Genomic DNA, 24,658 nt, shown 5'->3' with positions numbered 1-24,658 from the left:
GTCCGGATTAACGACTTTTGACTGTATATGAATTTTATTTACTTTTAAATTTTTAATTATTTTATTTTTCATCCACTATGTTTAGTATGTATTAATACTTTGCCTAAATCACTTTTTATTTATTTATTTATTTTTAAATGAAAAAAATCTTTTTTTATATTTATTTTATTTGTACTTTATTTATTCCTATTACCATTTTTCCGATATGTTGTATTTATTGCACACTGCTTCGTCTCATTCTGTTTTTGTCTTTTTTCTCTTTGTCTACCTTTGTGCTGCTAAGCTAGTATGACTATTTGTCTGGCTTAAATTTTAAAATAAAGTGTCCAATTTTAGGGAAATTATTAATTTTGGCTGGTGTTTATCGATCTAACCTCTTCTGCAAATTCAGCGGCAATGACAATGCGAAATGACATCTTTCCAAGTTCGCATTTCGAACTGAAAGAAAAGAGGGGGAAAAAATCACCAGCCATGGCGATAGTACGCCAAAGTCTGGGTTCAGTTCCATTTCATGCCCAAACTCCTGCAACTCATTCCTGTGCCGCTTTTTCACCCAGTTTTGAATGGCGATGCTCCGTCTAGTATATAACAGGTCTATGGGTATATTGCCAATTTTGTCGCCAAATGGGTGATTTCTTGCCAAATGTGGCAACCCTGCCCTCTTTTCTATTTTATGGCAACCCTAGAACTGCTTTGGGGAGAAGTTATCTTACCGCCCTTGTACATTTCATAACAATACATTTTTATAATTATAATTTATATGAAAAAGGCTAAACATGACTGAATGGAACCATAAGAGTAAATAACTATTTCAGATCATTATTATAATTTATATAAAAATTGCTAAACATAACTGAATGGATGCCTGCATCGCTATCTCGCTACCCACTTATTGCTAAAGCATAATTTCATTTCTTTGGTTGTTCAAACGTAATTTTCTATAGTGAATGATGCCTTTTCTTTGAAAATATTCAGAATCGGAATTCAAGTGCAGAATCACTCACTTATTTGTTTGCCGCTTTCTACAAGGGTAAAAACAATTGGATTTTCGTCAATTTTATTTTACTTTTTAAATGAAAATAGGTCAATGTGTACACAGATAAAGTCAAGGGGGTGAGCAGTGCCATTTTTGTGCAATTCTGGGATTTTTTTTAAGTGAAAATAGGTCGATGTGCACATGGATACCAAGTATGTGTAATTCTTAAAAACGCGTCAAGCAGTGATTCTGCACTTTACCGAAAATTCTATTGCCGACGTTTCATCATGGGCAATTCCCAAATTATTAAATCCATGGGATATCAAAAAAGGATTTTAAAATTAAACTAGTGCTTCAATGGCCTCTTAAGAAATATAAAACTATATAAACTTACGCAATCTGAAACCAGCACGTATGCTAGATTTTGCGTGCTGTTAAATGGGCGCGTTTGCTAGATTTGGCACTTTTGCGCATACATTTTCGCTGCAATTTTTTTACGGCCCTCAAAACAGAATAATACCGTAAATTTTACAAGTTTTTTTTTTTTTTTTTTTTTTTTTAAATCAATGTTTATTCATTCTTCCATCATGACTCTTTTGACTTCGTTTTTCGTTTGGATGTCGTGTTTTTGTACACGACTAGCCTCTAGTTCTTTCCAGATGTGTTCTATGGGGTTTAAATCTGGCAACCAAGGTGGTGTTTTTAAAACCTGTGGACAATTATAGAGACACCACAGGCGAACGCTGAGAGCCGTATGCTTAGGATCATTATCATGATTAAAAATAGAGGCTAATCTTTGGAATATGGTAACAGATAGTTTGGCGACATTTTGGTAAAGTGATAAAGGTTACTAGCTAGGACTTTAGCAGTGTACATGGATAAAATCAATGGTAAAAGTATAATTTAGGGTACCCCTTGGCGAAACTTGGCGATTTTGGGCTGCACATGGATACTAATTTTGTGCAATTCTTTGACTCGTTATTTTGGCTTACGAAGCAGCGACTTTTGCGCCAAAATTAGCATCGACTTATTTTCACTTAACCCCCCCCCCCAAATTGCACAAAAATGGCATTGCGCACTCCTTTGACTTTATCCATGTACACCTCGAACTATTTTCACTTTAAAAAAAAAATCCCCGAATTACACAAAAATGGCATTGCACACTCTTTTTACTTTGTCCATGTACACGTCGACCTATTTTCCCTTAAAAAAAATCCCAGAATTGCACAAACTTGAATTGCGTACTCCCTTTATTTTGTCCATGTACACTTCGATATATTTTCACTTAAAAAGTCAAAGGAACACCAAAGTCTACAATATAGCCAAACAAAAAATACATAATCTCAATAAAATGCATTTTAAACCAAACAATAAAATAACATAAAAAAGGAAAAACATGTTATACATTTAAGCACTACCAAAAGCAAATATTCACTTACCATGATTTTCGAGTTCGCTTCATACACCCAGAGCCACGTAAAAATCAAAATATCAGTCATACTCAAATGACTTTTTCAAACCAGGTACTCTTTCTGTGCGAACGCTTCACATAGTGACAATCTGAACCTTTCTTCCTACAAATTCATTCAAATCCATCTAAACGGTTTTTACGTTCGACTAGATGCATATCCTTCCTACGTACAGGAGACTTATAATGGCTACTAAGTAAACCTTCATTTACACACCAGTCAATTAAAGTTATTTTCTCCTTTCGCTCCAAATCATACAGAAACTTCAAATTAATCTTACTACATTCGGCCATTCGGCCGTCTAAAGAATCAGAACAGCACACAGCACAAAAACGCTTACAAAACATCCCATGATTCAAAATTTCCCAGAATCATGCACCCGATTACGTCACAATAGGGTTTCCATAAAATTCAACTACTCAGGCTACCATAAATGAAACAACAACTTCGCCATAATACAAGGGGTACCTTAAAGTCTACTCTACCCAAGTCAAGAGTGTGCACAATGCCATTTTTGTGCAATTCTGAGGTTTTTTTTTTAACTGAAAATAGGTTGACGTGTACATGAATACCGTATGTGTGCAATTCTTAAAAACGTGGCAAGCAGTTTGCGATTCTGCACTTTCTCCCAATTTCGCACCTAATCTTCGTCATGATTAACCACTTTTGTTCCATAAAAGTTCTAGCATAAGCGTAATTCGACTAGCAGATTGTTGGGAAAAAAAGTTGAGTTGAAAAAAAAAAAAAATGCCTTTACTTCGTGAAAACAAAATGGCGTCCAAAAAAAAAAACTAGCAGGTTGCTGTAGCAGGGTTGGTCGCCAAATTTTCCCCAAAAAAATCGCCGAGTTACCATAATCCAAAGATTAACCAAAATAAAATTGTTTCCAATACCCAAATTTTGGGCTGATAATTTTAAATTGTTTCTTAAAATATTTAAATAATGAGAATGATTCATTATGCCATCAATAAATGCCAAATTACCCACTCCTGACGCTGCCATCCACCCCCACCGCCATGCTTAACTGTTCCAACTAAGTTCTTAGAATGGAGTTCCTCATTTTTTCTTCTCCATACAGTTATTCGACCATCAAATTTAACATTTTTTGTTCACAAAATGTTAAATTTGCTTTCGTCAGCAAATAGGACATTCTTCCAGTACATTTTGAATGTATTTATCATCGATTTTGCAAATGAAAGGCTGAGCTTTCTGTTTTTCTCACTACCAAAAAATTTTTTACGGGCACAACGCCCATGTGATCCAGTTTCTGTGAGAACTCGTCGAACAGTTTCAGGTGAAATTGAAGTAGAAAACTTTGCATTAAATTCTGCAGAAACTTTTACAGCACTCAAACGTGGGTTTTTCACAAATATTCTAATAATAAATCTCTTATCACGTTTAGTTAACTTTCTCGGTCGACCTTTTCTTACCTTGTTTTCAATCCGATTTTGGCTAATCTTTGGAATATGGTAACAGGTAGTTTGGCGACATTTTGGTAAGGCGATAAAGGTTACTAGCTAGGACTTTAGCAGTGTACATGGATAAAGTCAAGAGTGTGCACAATGCCATTTTTGTGCAATTCTGAGATGTTTTTTTAAGTGAAAATAGGACGACGTGTACATGGATACCGTGTATGTGCAATTCTTAAAAACGCGGCAAGCAGTGGGCGATTCTGCACTTTCTCCCAATTTCGCACCTAATCTTCATCATGATTAACCACTTTTGTTCCATAAAAGTTCTAGCATAAGCGTAATTCGACTAGCAGATTGTTGGAAAAAAAAGTTCAGTTAAAAAAAAAAAAATGCCTTTACTTCGTGAAAACAAAATGGCGTCCAAAAAAAAAAAACTAGCAGGCTGAAGCAGGGTTGGTCGCCAAATTTTCCCCAAAAAATCGCCAAGTTACCACAATCCAAAGATTAACCCCGATTTTTTTCTTTAAAGCTTTTTATCACACACTGCACTGTAGAATGGGATAAATTAACTAATTTAGCGATATTTCGAACGGATTTACCACTACTATGGTGAAAAATTATCAATTTTCGAATGCTGTTTGTAATTTCTTTATGACTGCGACCCATATTTCAATAATAAATAGAATATTATGAAGTACACAATAAAAAATTACAGGAAACAATTTTTTAAATGCCACCACAATGCAAAAATTAAAAAAAGCGGCAAACAATAATTTTAATTCCAAAAATATTTAAGTGTACGAAGACTTTTGTGAGGTAAAATTTTTGCCATTTTTTTTATTTTTAATATCTTAAAAATAAAGTTTTGCTATATTTTAAAAATATTTCATGTAATTTTGTTACAAATAGATTATAGATCTTATTATTAAAATCTCATTCAGAAAGTTTACTTTTAATTATTGGATACAGCCCTATTTCAACGAAAATCATAAGTGTACAAACACTTTTGGGAGCTACTGTATGAGTTCATTTTCAGAGCATTTTGAACTTGCACATACTTATGTTTTTTAATAAAAAAGCTTAGAATAATTGTTTTAAAAAAAGATCAATAATATATAAGGAAGAAAAATAGCCATTTTGCTAATATTTATTAATTGGTATAAAATTGAAAAATACAAATGTTCGAAAATTAATCTGATCCGGCTCTACAGGAAAATTTTCCATTTCAAAAACATTTTTACACTAGCGTGCTTGCATTTCAATCAGATAAATGCTACATTATTTAACGGGTAACTTAGTTCTTTCTAATAAATACAGTATTTTAACATGTATAGTCACTCATCAAATTAGTCTAAAATGCGAATTTGAATACAGTAGTTTGTACATCAGACATGCACCTTCCAATCAAATATCAGCAAAAAATGCCGCTTAAATTTAGGCTTACCGACAAATTTAAGGCATTATAACAAAAACATAAAATACGCATATAAACAAAAAAACAGTAAACTGATCAGCTACCCATTATTGATATCATGAATATTTTTACCTCCATTAATTCCGACATATTTCAAATCCAAGGCTATTGTCTAATTTTGAATTTAAATAAGACTGACAAACCGAATAAAGATGATTCACTGTGCACCGACTCGTCTTTATTCCCGTAGAGCAAAAAATCAAATTTTAAGAACAAAAGAAGTATCGATAGCGCTGACAAAATATAAAATAGTAGACTAACATATATTAAGTATAGATATAGGAATAACAATCATAGATATGGTAATCCTTGCATGATTTTCATCTTGATTTGCATTTTATTGAAGTTAATCGCTAAAAGTTCAGAACTAAGGCTACACCTTTTGCGTATATATGATTTAATATGCATTCCGCATGAAAATTATATCCTTATTTTTATTTAATCACTTATTTATTTTATTATGTATAACAGATTGGCGAATTATGATTTCGAATTATAAAAATAGTAGTTTATACATTTTTGTTTGCGACCCAATCTCTTGTGGACAAGTTTCCAGGCGTTTTGCGTACTGGGAAAAAAAAAAAAGTTTGGACTCTCACGTTTGAAACTACCTTATGGCAAATACTAGATAGAAGTTTTTCGGATTATTAATACTGCGGCAAAACACTTAACGGCTCTCTGATTATGGGAAGGAAAGTCTCTTGGATGACTTTGCAAGGGAAACTGGTTCATATACATCTTATAAATGAGAAAACTCCTATGCATGAAGCCCATTCGTCTGGCCTTCAACAACCCAGGCCGCCGAGTAGAATGATGCAGCACCAGAATACCTAGATGCACTGACCTTACCTCAGTTGAAGAATATTCAGTTTCAAATTTATGTTGACAATCCTGCGATAACTAAGTATAACTATGATGTAAATAATCCTATGAATATTAAGCGCCCGCGGGCCATTATGTGTGTTAACCTACCTTAATTTCTGTGTGTAATGACTGATTATTATTATACATATATAATCTACAAATTTCTGTACTGTTATTGTATTATATATTATTTTTAGTATCATGTATGTTGTCAGTTTAGCGGTACCAAAGTAGCGCAATTACCTCTTTTGTTTTGCCATGTTTGTCTATGTTCTCTTTCCAGCTCTACCACTCGACAGCTTCTGTGCTTGACAGGCTTTCTATCCAGATTATTGCTTTAAGTTACCGTTAGAAGATATGCTGTAAAAAATTATGTACCATTACCTGATAATTATGTATATCCACAACATTTTAAGATATGTTCGTTAATGCATTCAGTTATAATTCACATATATTCGAAACTATACTATAATTTGTTCGATGAGGGGTAGGGTTAGTAATACCCAAATACCCTGGTATCTGGCACCACTTTAGAAGCAGTTTCAAATTTATCGAGTGGAACTGAGAAAAAAGATTTTAACAGTAATTACAAATGTTCTGAAGTTGAAGAAACATAGTAACATTCACAAGAAAAGTCCGAACATTAGTCGTGGTTGTCGAGCTGAAGACGTGAGAACAGCAAGCATGGCATGTAAAAGGCAGTTACAAAAATGTATAAGGTATGTGATAAAATTAAGAAAATCATACATACAACCGAAAACTACAAATACGTTAGCTATGAATAAATACAAAACTACTAAAGTTCTCACAGATTGAAAGAAGATGCAGATAGAAAATATTAAACTCTCAGAATAATATTACACAAGCTTAGTTTCTGTTTACAGCAGGTTAATTTTCACTAAATATATCATCCAGAATGTTACATACCACAAAATTGTTTTAAGAGAATGAGGCATCCATGCGGCCAGTGATTGTTCTATTTACATCGAATTTGAAGTAGTCTCTGAAAATCTTATTTATTTTATGATTGATCTTCATAAAATAAATCTTATTTTATGATTTCTCTAAAGAATTTCTATTTTTTGTTTTATCTGCTCTGTTTAGCGGTGGCAATGAAATCTGGTAATTTACACCGTTGATTTTATTAGATTTACTCGTGTTTGCTTCCCTGCTGGGGCAACCCTTGGAAATGGTATGTATTTCAGCATTAGGAGTTTCTCCTCGATTGCCTTGATTGTTAGCGGAAACATGGCAATTTACTAAAAGGCAGCAATCTTAACCGTCAGCCATTGGTGGATAGATGGAGACTAATGAAACTAAAATATGAAATATTAAACTGCCGGTTTTTTCCCTACAGGTGGAAAAATCTTCCCTTCAAAAGCATTCAGTGAAAGGTCAAAGCTGAATCCTGCTACTGGCCAAAGGTCAAAGGGGAAACATAACAGAAACAAGTTCTAACCAATAAAAGATTCGTTGTTGATCTCTGACAAAGAACCAAATTCCAAAGCTGAGGTTTTGTTTTCCCCTGGAAACCAGGAGTTAAACAGAGGAGAAACGAGTAACGATTCTAGCGAGCGTGTGAGGAGCGGCTGCCCCGTCCGCGGCAACCAAATAATATTCCGGCTATTCACGTAAAATCAAGCAAGCAGTGGAAGACGCAAATGTCATTCTTGCGTGAGATTGCCCTGAATTTTAAGAGCAGACTCACTTGGTCCCTACCTAAAATTGTTCGTTCAAACCGTACTTTCCTTCCGTGAGGTTATCCGCTGGATGAGAAAGGCTGGCATCCAGTACGGCATTGGATCTACAGTCCCTCAAAAAAGGAATCGAACATCGGAACATTGTAACTGCGTTTTACATGCCATGCTTGGTGTTCTCAAGTCTTCAGCTCGACAGCCACGACTAATGTTCGGACTTTTCTTGTGAATGTTATTATGTTTCTTCAACTTGAGAACATTTGTAATTACTGTTAAAATCTTTTTTCTTAGTTCCACTCGATAAATTTGAAATTGAACATTCTTCAACTTAGGTAAGGTCAGTGCATTTAGGTATTCTGGTGCTGCATCATTCTACTTAGCGGCCTCGGTTGTTGAAGGCCAGACGAATGGGCTTCCTGCATAGGAGTTTTCTCATTTATAAGGTGTATATGAACCAGTTTCCCTTGCAAAGTAATCCAAGAGACTCTCCTTCCCATAAACAGAGAGCCGTCATGTGTTTTGCCGCAGTATTAATAATCCGAAAAACTTCTATCTAGTATTTGTCATAAGGTAGTTTCAAACGTGAGAGTCCAATTTTTTTTTCCAGTGAGCAAAACGCTTGGAAACGTGTACACAAGAGATTGGGTCGCAAACAAAAATGTATAAACTATTATTTTTATATTCGAAATCATAATTCGCCAATCTGTTATACATAATAAAATAAATAAATGATTAAATAAACATAAGGATATAATTTTTATGCGGAATGCATATTAAATCATATACAGTCAAAAGTTGTTAATTCGGACACCCATAATCCGGAATGATCTATAATCCGGACCTCAAAGCTACAAACTTTCTGCGTATGCGTCGCGTTGACGCATGCGCGTAAAGGCCCGTCCACACGAGTACGCTCGAAACGTACCTGACGAACGCGCTTTTACGTTACCAGCGTAAAAGCGTCCAAACGAGTACGCTTGCGAAGAGTGTGTTTAACCAATAGAATTATTTTGCGCAAAAATCACGTGACGCTGTAATATAACGTCAACAGAGCTGTATCTTATTACTTCGCTGTTCTTCTGTATGTTTGCGGCAAGTTGTCCGAAACAGATGATTTTTTTTATAGCTGAAACTTTACTATTAAGTGCAATTAATTAAGCAGAGGCAAAACCGCAAAAAATGGCAAGAATGGGTCCGAAAGATTTATTTAGAGCGACCTGTTCAAAGAGATTTTTTTACTGCCTTGTTTGCGAAAGGAATATATGGAATTATTAAATTCCTTCTATTAGCTCACACTCTCTGTTGAACTCTCAATCTTGTTGAAATTTTCAGTACATAAAATGCTTTTTATTCATCCACTCAAGTTCAAATACAATTTTTTAAACTTGTAGTGAATGACACTTGATGTTAATACAGCTTTTTCACATATTAAAATTTTTTAATTTTTAATTTTAAAAAATTCTGTTTGTATTTTAATTTATTTATTTATTTATTTTTGTATTTTTAAAATTTTTCTTTGTGGACCTAAGTAGGAATTGACTTTATTTTTTTCATTACTTGTTTTTTAATTACTTCAGGATGAGTATCGACCAGTTTGACAGACTTGCAGATTCTATATTGTATGAAAATTAGGATTTATAAAATTGGTTTGGAATACAGTATATAAAGAGAATTAAATTACTTAATTCTCTTTATATATACCATCCACCATATAATAAAACCTTCTTCATATTTTTTAACTCCCCCTCCCTTGGCCTTTTGTTTTTCATTTTATTTATTTTTGAATTTAGAATGAGGTTCAAACTTTGGACAGTTTGTGAGAAATTATGTGCATGATAAAATATGCAATAAAGTAAAAATAAAGAGAGAATTTATAGATGATATATGATAAAGAGATGCAGATATATTATTACATAAAGATTTCTATTTACACTGTACATTTTTAAACTAAATTAAAAACAAAAATAATAATGAATAAAATAAGAAATGAAAACAATAATAATAGGTAAAATAAGAATATAATGATTCGTGATTAAATATAAGAAACACGTTTCAAAATGAGAAAAGCTAACTGAAATATATATCGTCTACGGGTGAGGTTCGAACTCGCCACCTTTCCATCTCTCCGCCAGCAATGCAGCGCTCTGACCACTCAGCTATCTGTGACAGTCGTGTTTATGAAAAATAATGTAACAAGTAGAAGTCGCTGCAAAGGTAATTTAATTAAACTTCAATAAATGATTGCTGTATGATACAAGTTGTAACTTTCCTCCAAAATTTCGTAATTGTATTTTATTGAATACTCTTTCACAGTCAACTGCTTTATTTTAGAAGTTGTTATATTGCTGAAGTTAGTTTTTGGTGTATTTAATATTGGGATATTTATAGAGCTTTCTATTACACATGACATAGCCAATATTTATAATAATTAAGGATAATTTTGTAAGGCAGAAACTTTGATTTCGTAGAAACTGTAATTTATTTAGGTTCCTTTTATTTACGGTGTTATAAATAGGTGAAGCATATGGATATACTGGTCGGATCGGCACAGCTTTAGTATTAGTCCTTTTTGGCGAGAAATTTGTTTGGCGACATTTTGGAGCGATAAATGAAAACTTATGATAACCTTGGTAACCCTAAATACTGAGCTTCAAACAAGCCGCCATTTCTGTCCACGTAACTTTAACGAATTTGATAGGTATCAGAGCTTTGATGGCAGAAGAGATAAATTGCGTGTTTTTCTTAAAGTTACTTTTGTGTTAGGAAAGCACAACATTTAAAATATTTTTTAAAAAGCCAACTTTTTGATAGTTAAAACTGGTGCTTTTAATATTACATCACATGAGTTGCTTTATAAATATACAGTTTTCCCCTTTAATGAGAATTTTAAATGTATACCAATATGTACGGTTTGAGAAATCTGAAGATGGCGTGAACAATGCTGATTATTTTATTGCTATATACAGTTATGATATTTCTAAGCAAAAACTCATCTCTGTGTGGTTCTGACGCCATATCAATCAATCAATCAGACAAATTATTGCTGGGATAGCGCGCGAAGCCCGCTGTTTCCAGCTCATGAAGAGTTGCGTATAAGCACATGACTTTAAAAAATTTTGAAGTTGTAGCTGAACTATTGAAGTGATGAAAAAGAAGGCCTAAAGCATGGCAGGCGTAGAGGGAGGTGTCAGTCATGAGAAGTAGGCGTGTCTACTAACCAGAGCAGGAACGCAGAGTCCAGAGGGCGGTGCTATCCCCTGAAGCCCAAGCAAACTCGAAATTAAACAAAGTTAACATCAAATTCATCATGCAAAAGAATGATAGAAAATTTACAAGTCCATTTTTTATCATCTGTTCAACCATTCCCAGGGCAAGTAATACTTTGTCCTGCGGCGAATCAGTTTTCTTACGTTTTTCAACAAATTCTAGGAATTTGATTGCAATCTTCTGAAGGTTTTTATCCATCGCGAAATCCACTTTAGCTACTATTTTCTTTCTGTATGGTATTTCAGTCAACGGAGACATATTCATAGACTGCGACTTCCGCGCTGAAATCCTTTTCATCCTGTCAGAGACAACACGAATTTTTGGTTTAAATTCGCATAACTTCGAAGTAGCAATATGATCCTTTTTACAGTTCGCGCAAGTAGGTTTCAGTTCTTTGGCTAATTTGCATGTGTAGGTCAGGTGTCCCTGCCCACACTTGAGACATCTTGGCGAATTGTTACAAAACATCTGACCGTGTCCATATCGTTGACATCTGAAGCAAATCATGTTGCTTAGATTGCATCGGTATCTTCTAAACTTGACTTTAAGGTCCAGCAAAGTTTTCTTTCTGTAGATGTTTCTACTCACTTCGTTCCTTTTGAATGATGCAAAGAAAACTGGTAACTTTATTTCTTTACCATCAATTTTCTTGGTAAACTGCGTTACGTTTAATACATGGAATCCATCTTTAACCAACTCAGCCTTGATTTCTTCCACAGACGAGTCGTCAGGAAATCCACGAATAACCACTTTAAGCGGTGTATCTTTCTTAGGGCGCAAGGTGCTAAATTGCACTTCATCTTTCATTAGCACAGCTAGTGCTCTATCTCTTTGATCGGCTGTATTAAAAATCAGAGTGATTTTATCGTTAGTCAAAACACCAACGTAATCCTTGACATCAAATTTGTTAAATTGTCCTCTCAATTCGCTCCATTTCACATCCGGCCTTGGGCAGAAAATCGGTGGAAGTCGTTCACTTTTATGATCAGTCTTAGCGTTAGAAACAAACATAAGATCTTTATCAGCTTTCTCGGAATTATCAGCACAGTCCATAGCCACTGGATCAGGAACTGTAGCCAGAGCTTCAAAACAATTCCACGTTACTTCGCAGGGGTTTTCAACGGTTCCTTAACAGGAGCAGCGAAAATCTTAGCAGTCTTCGTAGGCGTTTGCTATTCATCATCTGTAGTTTCATCTGATATGAGAAACTGTTTTCTCTTCCTTTCAGCTTGCCTTCGGTGAAATTCAATCACAATCGGATGCTTTTTGGGAAATTCTTTCATGAAATCTTTATCACAGAATTGATCCAATGAAAGGCTTTCCTTCTCCATAAGGGCAAGGAAATTCTTCTCCGCTTTCCTTAGCGCTGCCTTAGCAGGCCTGCCGTTTCGTAATTGTTCTTGCAGAACATCCACTTTGTTAAGAGCTTCGTATATCTCATTATTTGCAGGATCATCCAAAGCATGACCAAAATTCTTTAATACAGCATACGACTGGTCCACAAGGACCAAATGATGTTCATTAGGCATAGCGATAATGCACGAGGCAAGAGACGTACTTCAAAAAATTCACGTGGTTAAAACCAGAGAAGCGTTAATGATAGACAACCTTCACGTATGAAAGCCACACCTCGAATCCTGATGCCATATTGAATCGGGTAAGCAAGAAGGTTTTCTGATTATGACACATGATAAGAACTCGGTCGGCTATTGGCTATACGCGCGCGTAGCGGGCGAAAAAGCTGAACAGGAGCGTACTCAGTTTTACGTCTTCTGCGTCACGCGAATTTACGCCGGCGTCAAAAAAGTTACGTCAACTACGTCGGGAGCGTCCTCGTCTGGACGGGCCTTAAGACCTTTACGGCTGCGAATATGCGTGTGCGCGTGCACAAAATACGTTTACGAATGCGCGTTTAATGTATAACGGACGGTATAAGCTATGCTAAAATTATCTAATTAAGTTTGTAGGGTTTATATTTATTTTAACTAACATTTATTTTAAATTTAAACTATCTTTCCTGTCAAGCCTTACTTTCCCCTGGAACTGCCAATGCCAGAGTATGTAAATTTTAGTAGCACGAGCAAGGATTCAAATTATCAGCGGAAGTATTCTGAGTTAAATAGAATGGAAGCGAGTTCGAGGTGTGCTGTTCATACTTCACGAGCGCGGAGGTAGTTAGCCAGAAATTGAAGAACCCGGCGTTTCGGCCTGTGTGCTTGCCTCGGAGAATTGTCAATCGTTCAACGTGATATTCAAAGTTTGCTGAATTAACAGCGGTATTGTAAAACGCGGTGAGGTTAGTTACGTTTACAGAGTAGTTAGAGTCTTGTTATTATTTCTTTTCAGGTTCTTATTTTTATTTTACCACCGGGTCGGCGTAGTTTGTGAGCGTCAAGAGCACGCCATTGTAATTTCTTAAGTGGAATAAAAAGGGACTTAAACCCTTAGCAAGACTCTGTCTATTTTCCAGTTTCAACAGTCACCTCTTGGTTGCGTGCAGGTTGGAGGCGCGCAACTCTACATTGGCGCCCGAACACTTATCGAACTGAAATGGCCGAAAATCGGATGGAAGCCGCGGGACAACACCAAGAAACGGCAAGCCAATTGGAAGGATTTGGATACCTGGTCTAGACTTTGAGAGCGTCAATCAAGCCAAACGTCAATTTCGACGGAAAAAATTCGGTGGCGATATTTCTAGAAGGCCTAGAAAATCACTTTCAGCTCTACCCTGTGCCTGAAAGACAAAAAGTTGCCATTGCCACATCCGCACTAAGAGGACATGCCGCCCTATGGTGGAAGAATATAGGCAAATTTTTATTAGGGGAATTTGGAAGCCAGACATATACATTTGAAAATTTCAAAAAATCGTTAGTAAAGGCCTTCCCCATAGTGAAAGATCGAGCAAGGCTGGAAGCCGAACTATATAGTTTCTATCAACGAGATATAGAAGAGTTGACGGACTTCATTTTGCGAAAAATTAAGCTGACGGATATGCTGTATGGGAAGAAACCCGACGCGGAGATTATTGAAATAATCTTACCAAGATTGTTACCTGCTGTTCAAGACTACTTCGAAATTAGAAACCCAAGCACATTGCAGGAGCTCTTCGAATTGGTGGTGAAGTTTCAAAATCGCAGAATAGCGGAAAAAGCTAGAGGGGCAACGTATTCTCAAAGTACCCGAAGGCAATCTTCAAATGAGCAAACCAGAAATGCAAACCGCTTTTATGGGGGAAAGAGCTATCAAGCTAACTCATCGAACGTCGAAGGTCAAGGTCCAAAAAGAAAATTCGAAAACAAACATCCGCGTTCCCAGAAGGCAGAAGTTGAAAGGAAATCTTTAAACGAGTAGAGGGGCCTGTGAAACGAGGGTCCAGACAAGCGCCGGGCCCCAGCCACCACCCCTGTTCTTATTGGTTGCCGTTTATGACGTCATGCTGAAAAGATACCATTATCTGTTTCATTTGAATTAGGTCAAGGGGAACTTATAACTACATTGGATTTGGTTATGTCCTGTGTTAATGTGAATTTGTGCGATGTAACAGAATAATTGCAATTAAAACGAACCTAACAATATAAGAAAATATGTCGGCCGTTTTTATATAATTTGTTAATGCTATTTCTTGACATTGCTTCGTCAGCAATGTCAAGAAATAGCACTTAACTCTTACTGTGTAAATAATGTCTGCCGCAGTTTTCAAGAATTAGCGGTTTATTTTGCAGAAAAGTGTTTTTAAAAGTGATATAAATGTAAAAGCTAGTTATTGCTTTATAAAAATTAATTGTTTGTTAACTAAATAACCTTCCTTTCATTTATTGTTTGTTATATAGAGATTGTTTGGTATTAAAATTGCTCGTAGTCAGTTTAATTTTTTTCTTTCTAATTCTAGGCATTAATTTCTCTTCATTTATGGTTAAAAATAAGATAAAGTGATAAGATATTTTTAAAGCACTAATAATATCGTTTATTTGACTTTGTCAATTGGATTTATCGTGCTGTTTTTTTATGCATTATTGTTTTGTTTCTTAACTTTTATATCTTATAAAAAGTGTTATTGTAAAAGTATTTTATACTTATAAAAAGTGATTACTTTTTATCTTAAGTCAATTTTTATCTTATAAAAAATGTTTATTGTCAAACGATATTCATCTAATGACAAAAATACTGCTAAACGGTTATCGCCTGCACATCGATTTTCACGTTTTTTCTAATACTATGTATATTAACAGTATATTTCTGAAGCTGCTTTTTATTTTTGTAATTTTTTCCCAAATACGGCAAATTATTCTATCGTCAGCCAGCGCTTTGCCTGTTTCAGCGCTAAAATGACCTTGGGCTCAAGCTTTTGGCGCACAATAATGCCGCGGAGAATTCTTTTGGTCACTGTATGACATCAGAAGTCGTGTCCAATAAGAACTTGGGGTGGTGGCTGGGGCCAGGCGCTTGTAGGGTCCAGACCCCGGAAGTTTAAAAAAAACCCTCAAAAAGACGCTTAAATACGGTCATCGTAAAGAACTCACATCTACCAATTATACAAGCCCTGGTTGGCGATGTACCAGTAGAAGCCCTCATCGATACAGGAGCAGAAGGAAATTTTATGAGTGAAACATTCTTCAAAAAGAATTTTTATAGGTTACGATTATTTAAAACCAAAAATACGGAAATTATAGCGGCGCAAGGAAAAACATGTCACTGCATCGGGAAATTATCATTAAACATACAGGTAAAAGCGGAAAGCCTCAAAGTATTAATTTTTGTAGTGAAGAATCGGCAAAATCCTCTTATTTTAGGTATGGAGTTTTTAAGGGCCGCGAGGGCCAAATTGAATTTTCAAGACAGTTCCGTTGTGCTGGAGATGGACCAGAGGGTGGTGGAACCTGTGGAGCAACGGCAAGTTGACTTTAGCCATCTGAATGACCATGAAAGTCAAGCCATCCAGCAAGTGGTGAGTAATGTTTCTAACTTGTTTTCAGAAAAGCCTGGTAGTTGTCAAATAGTTACATATCAGATACAGTTAACTGCCGAAAAACCTTGTAGGACTAAACCATATCGTTATGATAAACAAAAAGATGTAATCATCGAAGAACATATTCAGGAGATGTTAAAGAATAAAATAATAACGCCCATAAATAGTGAGTACGCGAGTCCAGTCGTACTATGTAGGAAAAAGAACGAGTTCCCTCCTTCGGATAAAAGGGCTTGGAGGTTTGCTATCGATTACAGAAAACTAAATAGTATTACTAAATTCCCAGTTTACCCTTTGCCGGTTATAGAGGAAATTATTAGAAAGATCAAATCTACAAGATACATGTCTACTTTGGACTTAACGTCTGGGTACTATCAAATAGCTATGAGACCCGAAGACATACATAAAACCGCGTTTATAACAAAATCGGGCACTTATGCATTTTTACGCATGCCCTTTGGGTTGTGTGGGGCCCCATCAACATTCCAGAGAGCTATGGACATTGTTCTAAAGGCTGTCCTAGGAAAATCAACTTTAATCTATCTAGATGATATAATTATAACGAGTAGTACGTTGGAACAACACATTAAAGATCTAGAAGAAGTTTTTAAATTATTAAAAGAGGCCGGTCTTACAATTAACGCCTCAAAATGCAAGTTCGCAACTAAAGAACTTAAATATCTCGGTTATAAAATTTTGCAAAAGGGTATAGAAACGCAAGATTCAAAAATAAAAGCAATCAAGAATTTCCCACCGCCCAACACCGCCAAGAAACTTCTTTCCTTGGGTTATGTTCTTACTATCGGTCTTTCATAAAAGATTTCGCTAATATTGTTGAACTACTCTTAGTAATTAAAAGAAAGAGAAGTAAGTTTACGTGGACAGCGGAAGCAAATACAGCATTTGAAAGATTAAAAGAAGCGCTCATCAATGCTCCTGTTTTGAAATTCCCGGAGGGGGACGAAAACCTGGAAATTGCAGCAGATGCGTCGGACTATGCGGTGGGTGCGGTTCTTATGCAAAATAGCCATCCTCTGGCATTTTTTAGTAAAACGTTGAATCAGACACAAAGGAATTATACAGCTACAGAGAGAGAAACATTAGCCGTATTAATGGCTGTACACAAATTTCGAGTTTATTTCGGCAAGGCGCCAGTAACAGTCTTTTCGGATCATGCGGCTGTTGGTAGACTTTACTCGGGGAAAAACCTAACGCCCAGGTTAATAAGATAAGCTTTAAAACTCCAAGAATATAATCTAATAATAAAATATAAACCGGGTAAGGAAAACAATGTAGCTGACGCACTTTCTCGTATAAAACTGGACGATGAAGGAAATGAACTTAAATGCGCTGTGTTGACTTCAAAAATTTTAGATTCTAGAGATACGATTATCACTGAACTGAAAGCTGATCCTGAATTTGGAAATATCTATGCATATTTGAAAGACCCCGAAAGCTTTGAGCACACAGATATCGATGCGATAAGAAATGGAGCAGGAAACTATGAAATAATAGATAATTTATTATTTCATACGAAAACAACAAACGAAAATCTCGAGTACAAACCAGTCATCCCAGCCTCGCTTCGATTAAGCATTTTGAAGGAATTACACGACGCGAAAACAGCGGGTCATTTAGGGGTCAGAAAGACTTTAAAAAGGGTACGCGAGGCGGTACATTTCCCGCAATTATACAAAATAGTAACTGCGTATGTCAGGTCCTGCAATCAATGTCAGTTAATAAATGATATTAATTACAGCCCGGCCGGGTACTTAAATAGCATTCGCGCTACATTTCCGAATGAAATTTTAGGCATAGATCTTCTTGGTCCCTTCCCCCAGAGCGAGTTAAATAAAAATCGTTTTCTTTTAGTAATAGTAGATCATTTTTCAAAATGGACAGAAATTGTTCCACTTAAACGCGCGTCAGTCAAAACAGTCGCAGATGCATTCTTACACAGATACATTTTAAAATACGGTGCACCGATAAAAGTCATTAGCGATAACGGAAAACAATTCATTAGTCAAATATTTGAAAACATATGCACTGGACTTAGCATACGCCATATCAAAATGGTTCCGTATAGACCACAGGCAAACATAGCAGAAAGAGTGAACAAAAACATTGTAAAAATAATTCGCAGTTACGTTAGCACACATCACAAGCGCTGGGATGGCTACATAAATGAATTATCTTATGCTTTAAGAACGGCAAATCACGATACTACGGGAAAAACCCCAGCAGAATTATTTTTAGGCCGAAAGTTAATTACGCCTTTAGATAAATTATTCTTTGTGCAACAAAGAGAGCAAGAGTTCAAACAGAAAGATGTGCAAAAACTTATTGCTCAGGCGCTTAAAAGCTCTGATACGGCAAGAAATAAGCAAAAAGTGTATTACGATAGAAAACGCAGTGAAACAGATTTTAAAGTTGGGGATAAAGTATTGAAGCGGAAATTTTCTTTATCAAGTGCTCCAGACAATTTTACTGCAAAGTTAGCTCCAAAATTTGAAGGCCCCTATGTAATTCAGGAAATCAAAGGAGTCGTATTGTACCTTAAGAACGAGAGAGGGGAGATCTGTAAAGCAAGTCCCGACCAGGTAAAAAAAATACCATAATCCAAATGATTTTGAAATCCTTAAAAGTTTCTTGCAGGACTCAAGCCTAAACGAAGTAGAAGGTCCAGAAATAACGACAACCGTTCCACCACCCAAGAAGCAGAGAACTGAAAAGAGACCTAGCCCTTCTACAACCCAGACGACGGTACCAAAATGAAAAAATGAAAACTTTCAGACTCCAGCATTTAAGAAAAACAAGAATGCAAAGCCACCGCGTAAAGAAACCTTGGTAAAGAGAAAAACACTACCTACAACGTATCGCAGTAGAAATTATACATCAAGGAGAACGCTCAAAGGGCCAGAGAGTCAGGTGCAAACAAGACCGCCGTTCCGGAAACTAAAACGACAGCAGGAGGAACGAAAATACCAGCAACAACAGAAGAAATTCAAGAAGGACTCCAGACCGGAGGACGTCAAGACCAGCCGTCCAATGGAAAAACGAAAAAGACAACAACCCGACGATTGCTACGCCAAGAGGCCAGCATGCAGAGGACTCAAAAGAAAAACTAATGTGAACGACACTCGGAGGTCAGTAAGGAGAAGATTGACGTCCATGAAACCTATAACGTGGGAACAATTTTGCCAGAAAAGAATGACGGAGTTTCAATGATAGAAAGGTCAAAGATAAGTTAAAATCTTCTATAATTTTTTTTTCTTTTGTTCCGAAATGTTATGCATAAGTACGAAGTTCTATGTTTTGACGAAAGTCAATATGTCTCGGTTGAGACTTAGTTTTGTTTTACTTTATTTAGATAAGGCAAAAGTATTATTTTCTTTAAGTATAAAATCCAAGAAAAAGCATTTTCTGTTGGTCGAAAGACTGATTCTGTTATGTTAAAGCCAAAATTTGGCCGAAGATTAAAAATAACTTCGTATTCTTGTATTAATAAGAATTTTAGTTTCAGTGCCGCCAGCTTGGCGAAGAATGAGTAAAGTAAAAATTTATTTTCTCTTATTCATTTTATGGTAAATTGTAAAAATCATATGTATTAAAATTTTGTAAATATACGTAAATACTTGAAAGTTATGTAAAAGTAGAATTTAGTCTAGAAGCATAAAATTTTAGATGCTAAAAGTAAATGCTTAAAAGCAATGAATTCGAATTTAAGTATTAAACTGTAGATAAAATCATGCTTTAGAGCGAAAGCCTGCATGTCTAAAGATGAATGAGGGGGAAGTTAGAATGAATGTGTTTTGTAGGGTTCTCCTCCTACACTTGAATTTTTAAGAATGTTAAAGTAGCTCATCGAGTTGTAGAATGTCGAGTAAGGTGTGTCTATTTGGTTGTTGAATTCTAACAAATCATGGTGGTTAGGGGAAGTGTTGTAAGACTAAAACACGAATATTCCCGTTTGACACCACACATGGTGGAGAGCCAGGGTAAAGTTAAATTAATGTTTGAATAATTGAATGAATGTGAAGTAAGCAGTAACTAAGGAAAACGAATCGTTTAAAAACAAAAATTTATTCAGTGTCAAGAAAGTGTAAATTATAATGTATTTAGAAAGATACTGATACTTATTCCTTCCAGATGCTGGAAAGAAAAGAACAAGATTGATTGATGAAGTCCAGGAAAAGTTGCTGTAAGAAGAGAGATTTATATAAGTATCGACAAATTTAGTATACATTTTGTTACAAGTTTTTTTTTTTTTTTTTTTTTTTTTTTTTTGTGTGTGTGTGTGTGTGTGTGTGTGTAAACGAGGCTCTTAACAGTTAGTTCAGAATTCTAGAAACTTTTCAACAGGTCGTTTGTAGGACCTGCTTCCAAATTTTCCAAATTCTGGCAGCGGCAAATGTAGGCTTTATATTTATTTTAACTAACATTTATTTTAAGTTTAAACTATCTTTCCTGTCAAGTCTTACTTTCCCCTGGAACTGCCAATGCCAGAGTATGTAAATTTTAGTAGAACGCGCAAGGATTCAAATTATCAGCGGAAGTATTCTGAGTTAAATAGAATGGAAACGAGTTCGAGGTGTGCTGTTCTTACTTCACGAGCGCGGAGGTAGTTAGCCAGAAATTGAAGAACCCCGCGTTTCGGCCTGTGTGCTTGCCTCGAAGAATTGTTAATCGTTCAACGTGATATTCAAAGTTTGCTGAATTAGCAGCGGTATTGTAAAACGCGGTGAGGTTAGTTACGTTTAGAGAGTAGTTAGAGTCTTGTTATTATTTCTTTTCAGGTTCTTATTTTTATTTTACCGCCGGGTCGGCGTAGTTTGTGAGCGTCAAGAGCACGCAATTGTAATTTCTTAAGTGGAATAAAAAAGGGACTTAAACCCTTAGCAAGACTCTGTCTATTTTCCAGTTTCAACAGTCACCTCTTGGTTGCGTGCAGGTTGGAGGCGCGCAACTCTACAAGTTAATGTTGCAGATTGCGTTGTTCCTTTATCTTCGAATTGGATTCGGCTTATTATTATTTTTTTTTCAGACTGTTAGAGCAAGTTTATAAAAGTAAGCTTGAACTTTCGATTATGTCAAATAGAATTTCTTATATATATTTACTAATATGTAAAGGATCTACAAAGCGAAAGTAGGTTTCGAAGTCCATTAAACGAAAAGTGGAATTGCTGCAAAAAAAATGGATAAAGGCATATCCTTTGTTTATCTAAACTTTAACGTTTGTTTATCTAAACTTTGTTTATCTTTAACGCCGCGGAGCGCAATGAATTGGAAGTTGATCTGTCAGCGCTATACTTATCTTCAGGGCAGATGTTTTTATTTTATTTGGCTTATAATTCCTTGCTAAATGTAGTATTTCATCTCGATGTACTCCGACTTTGATATGATTTAAATCAAATTCCTCATCATTATAATTCGCTTCCGATAGCGAAGAAAGTGACAGAGGTTATTGAAAACGAAAAAATTTCGATTGACAAATTAGTCGGTATTCTCGACACAGCAATTATAGGACTTGAACAGCGGAACTTTGTAACTAAACAAGAAATTATGTCTGTTTATAGAATTAAAGAGGAGAATGTATTATCACATAAAAAACGAAGCAACTTAAACAACTTACATTGAAAGAAATGTTTAATAAAGTTAAAAAATAAATATTAAGCTTTTTTTTTTTTTGTAAATTTTGATACCCTTTAGATCATAATTGTTCTTTATTTCATAAATTACGGTTTCATATTTTTAATTTTATAATTTCTGCATGACATCTTACCAGATTTAAACTGATGATCTATAATCCGGAAAAATCGATAATTTGGAATCGCTGGAGTCCCGACAAGTCCGGATTAACGACTTTTGACTATATACGCAAAAGATGTAGCCTGTTATATATGTAACTGTAACTGTATCTATTATTATCTTTAATCATAGAATAGTGGATGAGCAATGTAGAATAAACAATGTTCGTGTACATCTTGGTAATCATCACTGTGCACATACCCAATATATATAAAAAAACAGCACATGGCGCAGTAGAGTCGACCGTAGATTAAAAAAAAGAAAATCTTTTTTGAAGAACCATGCAGCGTCCGTAAAGATTCTAAACAAAAACATGATGGAAACTTGTTTATAGTGAAATCGAAACTTCTATCGCTCGTAAGTGCGCTGTTTATTTTTATGTGAAGTGGCTAAAAATACGTATATATAAACTATTTAAAGTTTTAAATTAAATATGGATGGATTAAACACACCAAGTAATCTAAATTTCGAAGGTAATTTAAGCGAAAATTGGAAGAAATGGAAACAAATTTCGAACTTTATATGTTAGCGTCTGGTGGTATTACTAAATCACCTGAAATTAAAATAGCTATTTTATTGCATATTATTGGTGTAGAAGCACTTGAAAAGTTTCATACTTTTAATTTAAGTGAAGAAGATAAAAAGGATGTTGACAAAGTAATTGAAGCTTTCGAAAATTTTTGCATACCGAAAGCAAACGAAAGTGTTGATAGACATAAATTTTTAGTCGAGCAAAACATGTAGGTGAATCGTTTGATGATTTCTGAACCAATTTAAAGAAATTAAAACCAAGATTTTTATTTTTACTTTTTATTTTTACTATTCCGTATCGTGTGTTTTAAAATCAAATTTCGTGGTAACACCAAGTGCTTACTTTCACTCATTAGCCCTAGTGAACTACATGACCTCATTTTCGCCTTTTACAGTTTCCTATTCACTTAATGATTATATCGCAAGTTTAGAATATTTTCAAGTGTTTCAAAAGACATAGGACTCTTAAATTCACAGATAGATGTTGCTTTTACTATGTTCGAACTTTATTTATTTCCAAACTCTAGCTACAAAAAAACTTCATTTTTTCGAACACCGACTCCTCGACCAATCTAAATGCCGGACGCTGATCACGTGTTTTTGCTCTTCTAGACTCACCCAGAAGCTTAGAGTTTCATTTCGCCGCCATTTATATAATCACCCATGCTATGCCATGATATGCAATTTAGCAAAACTTATCTTATCAGTTCTCTCATTTATTGATCTCGCCTTCGGGAGCGGTGTATTTTTAAATACATCTCTTAAATTTTTAACTTTATGGCCTATGGTATAATGATAATATACTGGTAAGAGCTCCTAGTAGCTAAAGCCAGCAGTAAAGATATGATCCAAGATCCAAGCAGAATTAAAAGATAGTTTAATAAGAGATAGATTAGTAAGTGGAATTCTAAATAAAAATCTCAAAAATAGATTATTAAGGGAAGATCAGTTAACATTGGAGAAATGTGTTAAAATGTATAAAGCTTCTGAATTAGCAGAACTTCAGCTGAAAACTTTAACTGAAGAAAATAAAATAGAAGCGATCAAACGTAATAAATTTCCACCTTCAGAGGAAAAAAAGTCAGCATTGTAAGAAAAACTATGTAGTAAAACAAAAGCAACAAAGTACTAAATCTTCAAACTATCAAGGAAATAAGTACAATAATCCGAAACCATGTAGAAAATGTGGAACTTTTCATATGTTATACAATTGTCCTGCTTATAATAAGATTTGCTTGTACTGTAAAAAGAAAAATTACTTTTCTAAAATGTGCACTTATAAAAATGTTAATGTTGTACAGAATAATTTAGAGCATGATTTGCATAATAATGGTAATGAATATATTTTAGTGTCAGTAGAAGATACAAATCCATCTTCTAAAAATAAAACAGAATGGTTTTAAAAACTAAAAGTAAACATATCTAAATATTTATTTGTTGAGTTGGATACTGGAGTTCAGTGTAATGTGCTACCATTGCCTAAATTTAAACAATTAAATTTAAGAGATAAATGTTTGACTAAATCAAAAGTCACTTTAAATAATTACAATGGTACCAATTGATGTAGTCGGAAAATGTAAATTATTATGTGAAACATCAAAAGGGAACAAGAATGAAATAGAATTTCAAATCGTAGCATGTGATAAAACTGTTCCAGCTATTTTAGGTTTACCTACATTGCAAAAATTAAACCTAATACAAAGGATTTGTACAGTAAATCCTGATTCCAATGAAAAGTTACCGGATTCTTTAAAAGAATATCAAGATTTCTTTAAAGAAACTGGGAATTTAACTGGATAAACACATCATATTAAATTAAAACCAGGAGCTGTTGGTAAAATAGAACCCTGTAGGAAAATTCCACTTAGCTTATTAAATCCATTAAAAAAGGAATTAGCAAGAATGGAAAAAGATGGTATTATAAAGAAAGTTAATCAACCAACAGAATTCGTGAATTCATTAGTGGTAGTAAGGAGAAATGATGGCAATTTAAGAGTGTGTTTAGATCCTCAGCAACTTAACCAAAATATACTGAGAGAACATTATCACATACCAACCTTTGAAGAAATTTCTTCTCAAATGACAAATGCAAAGGTTTTTAGTATTGTTGCGTACGGGTTTTAGTAATGTACGTACGGGTTCGTTACGAAATGAATACACAAGTCCGATGAAAAATGAAGAAAATTTATTATTA

The 24,658-nt window shown here is 34.9% G+C and overlaps 1 protein-coding gene across 2 annotated transcripts in view; it reads right to left on the bottom strand.

The window, feature by feature from the left end:
• The window catches only part of LOC118199939 (protein arginine N-methyltransferase 1-like), an 87,771-nt gene extending 82,221 nt beyond the window's left edge, over positions 1-5,550 (bottom strand). For both annotated transcript variants that reach the window (XM_085822444.1, XM_085822445.1), the window contains exon 1: positions 5,404-5,550. In XM_085822444.1, the coding sequence (XP_085678570.1) occupies positions 5,404-5,421 (18 nt within the window). In that variant the 5' untranslated portion in view covers positions 5,422-5,550. The remainder of the gene's footprint in view (positions 1-5,403) is intronic.
• Between the last annotated feature and the right edge of the window lie 19,108 nt (positions 5,551-24,658).

The sequence above is a fragment of the Stegodyphus dumicola genome, chromosome 8 (assembly GCF_044657685.1).
Source record: "Stegodyphus dumicola isolate Sdum_Otavi_A_Nest chromosome 8, ASM4465768v1".
Classification (NCBI taxonomy): domain Eukaryota; kingdom Metazoa; phylum Arthropoda; class Arachnida; order Araneae; family Eresidae; genus Stegodyphus; species Stegodyphus dumicola.
This window is presented reverse-complemented; position numbering and strand designations above follow the sequence as displayed.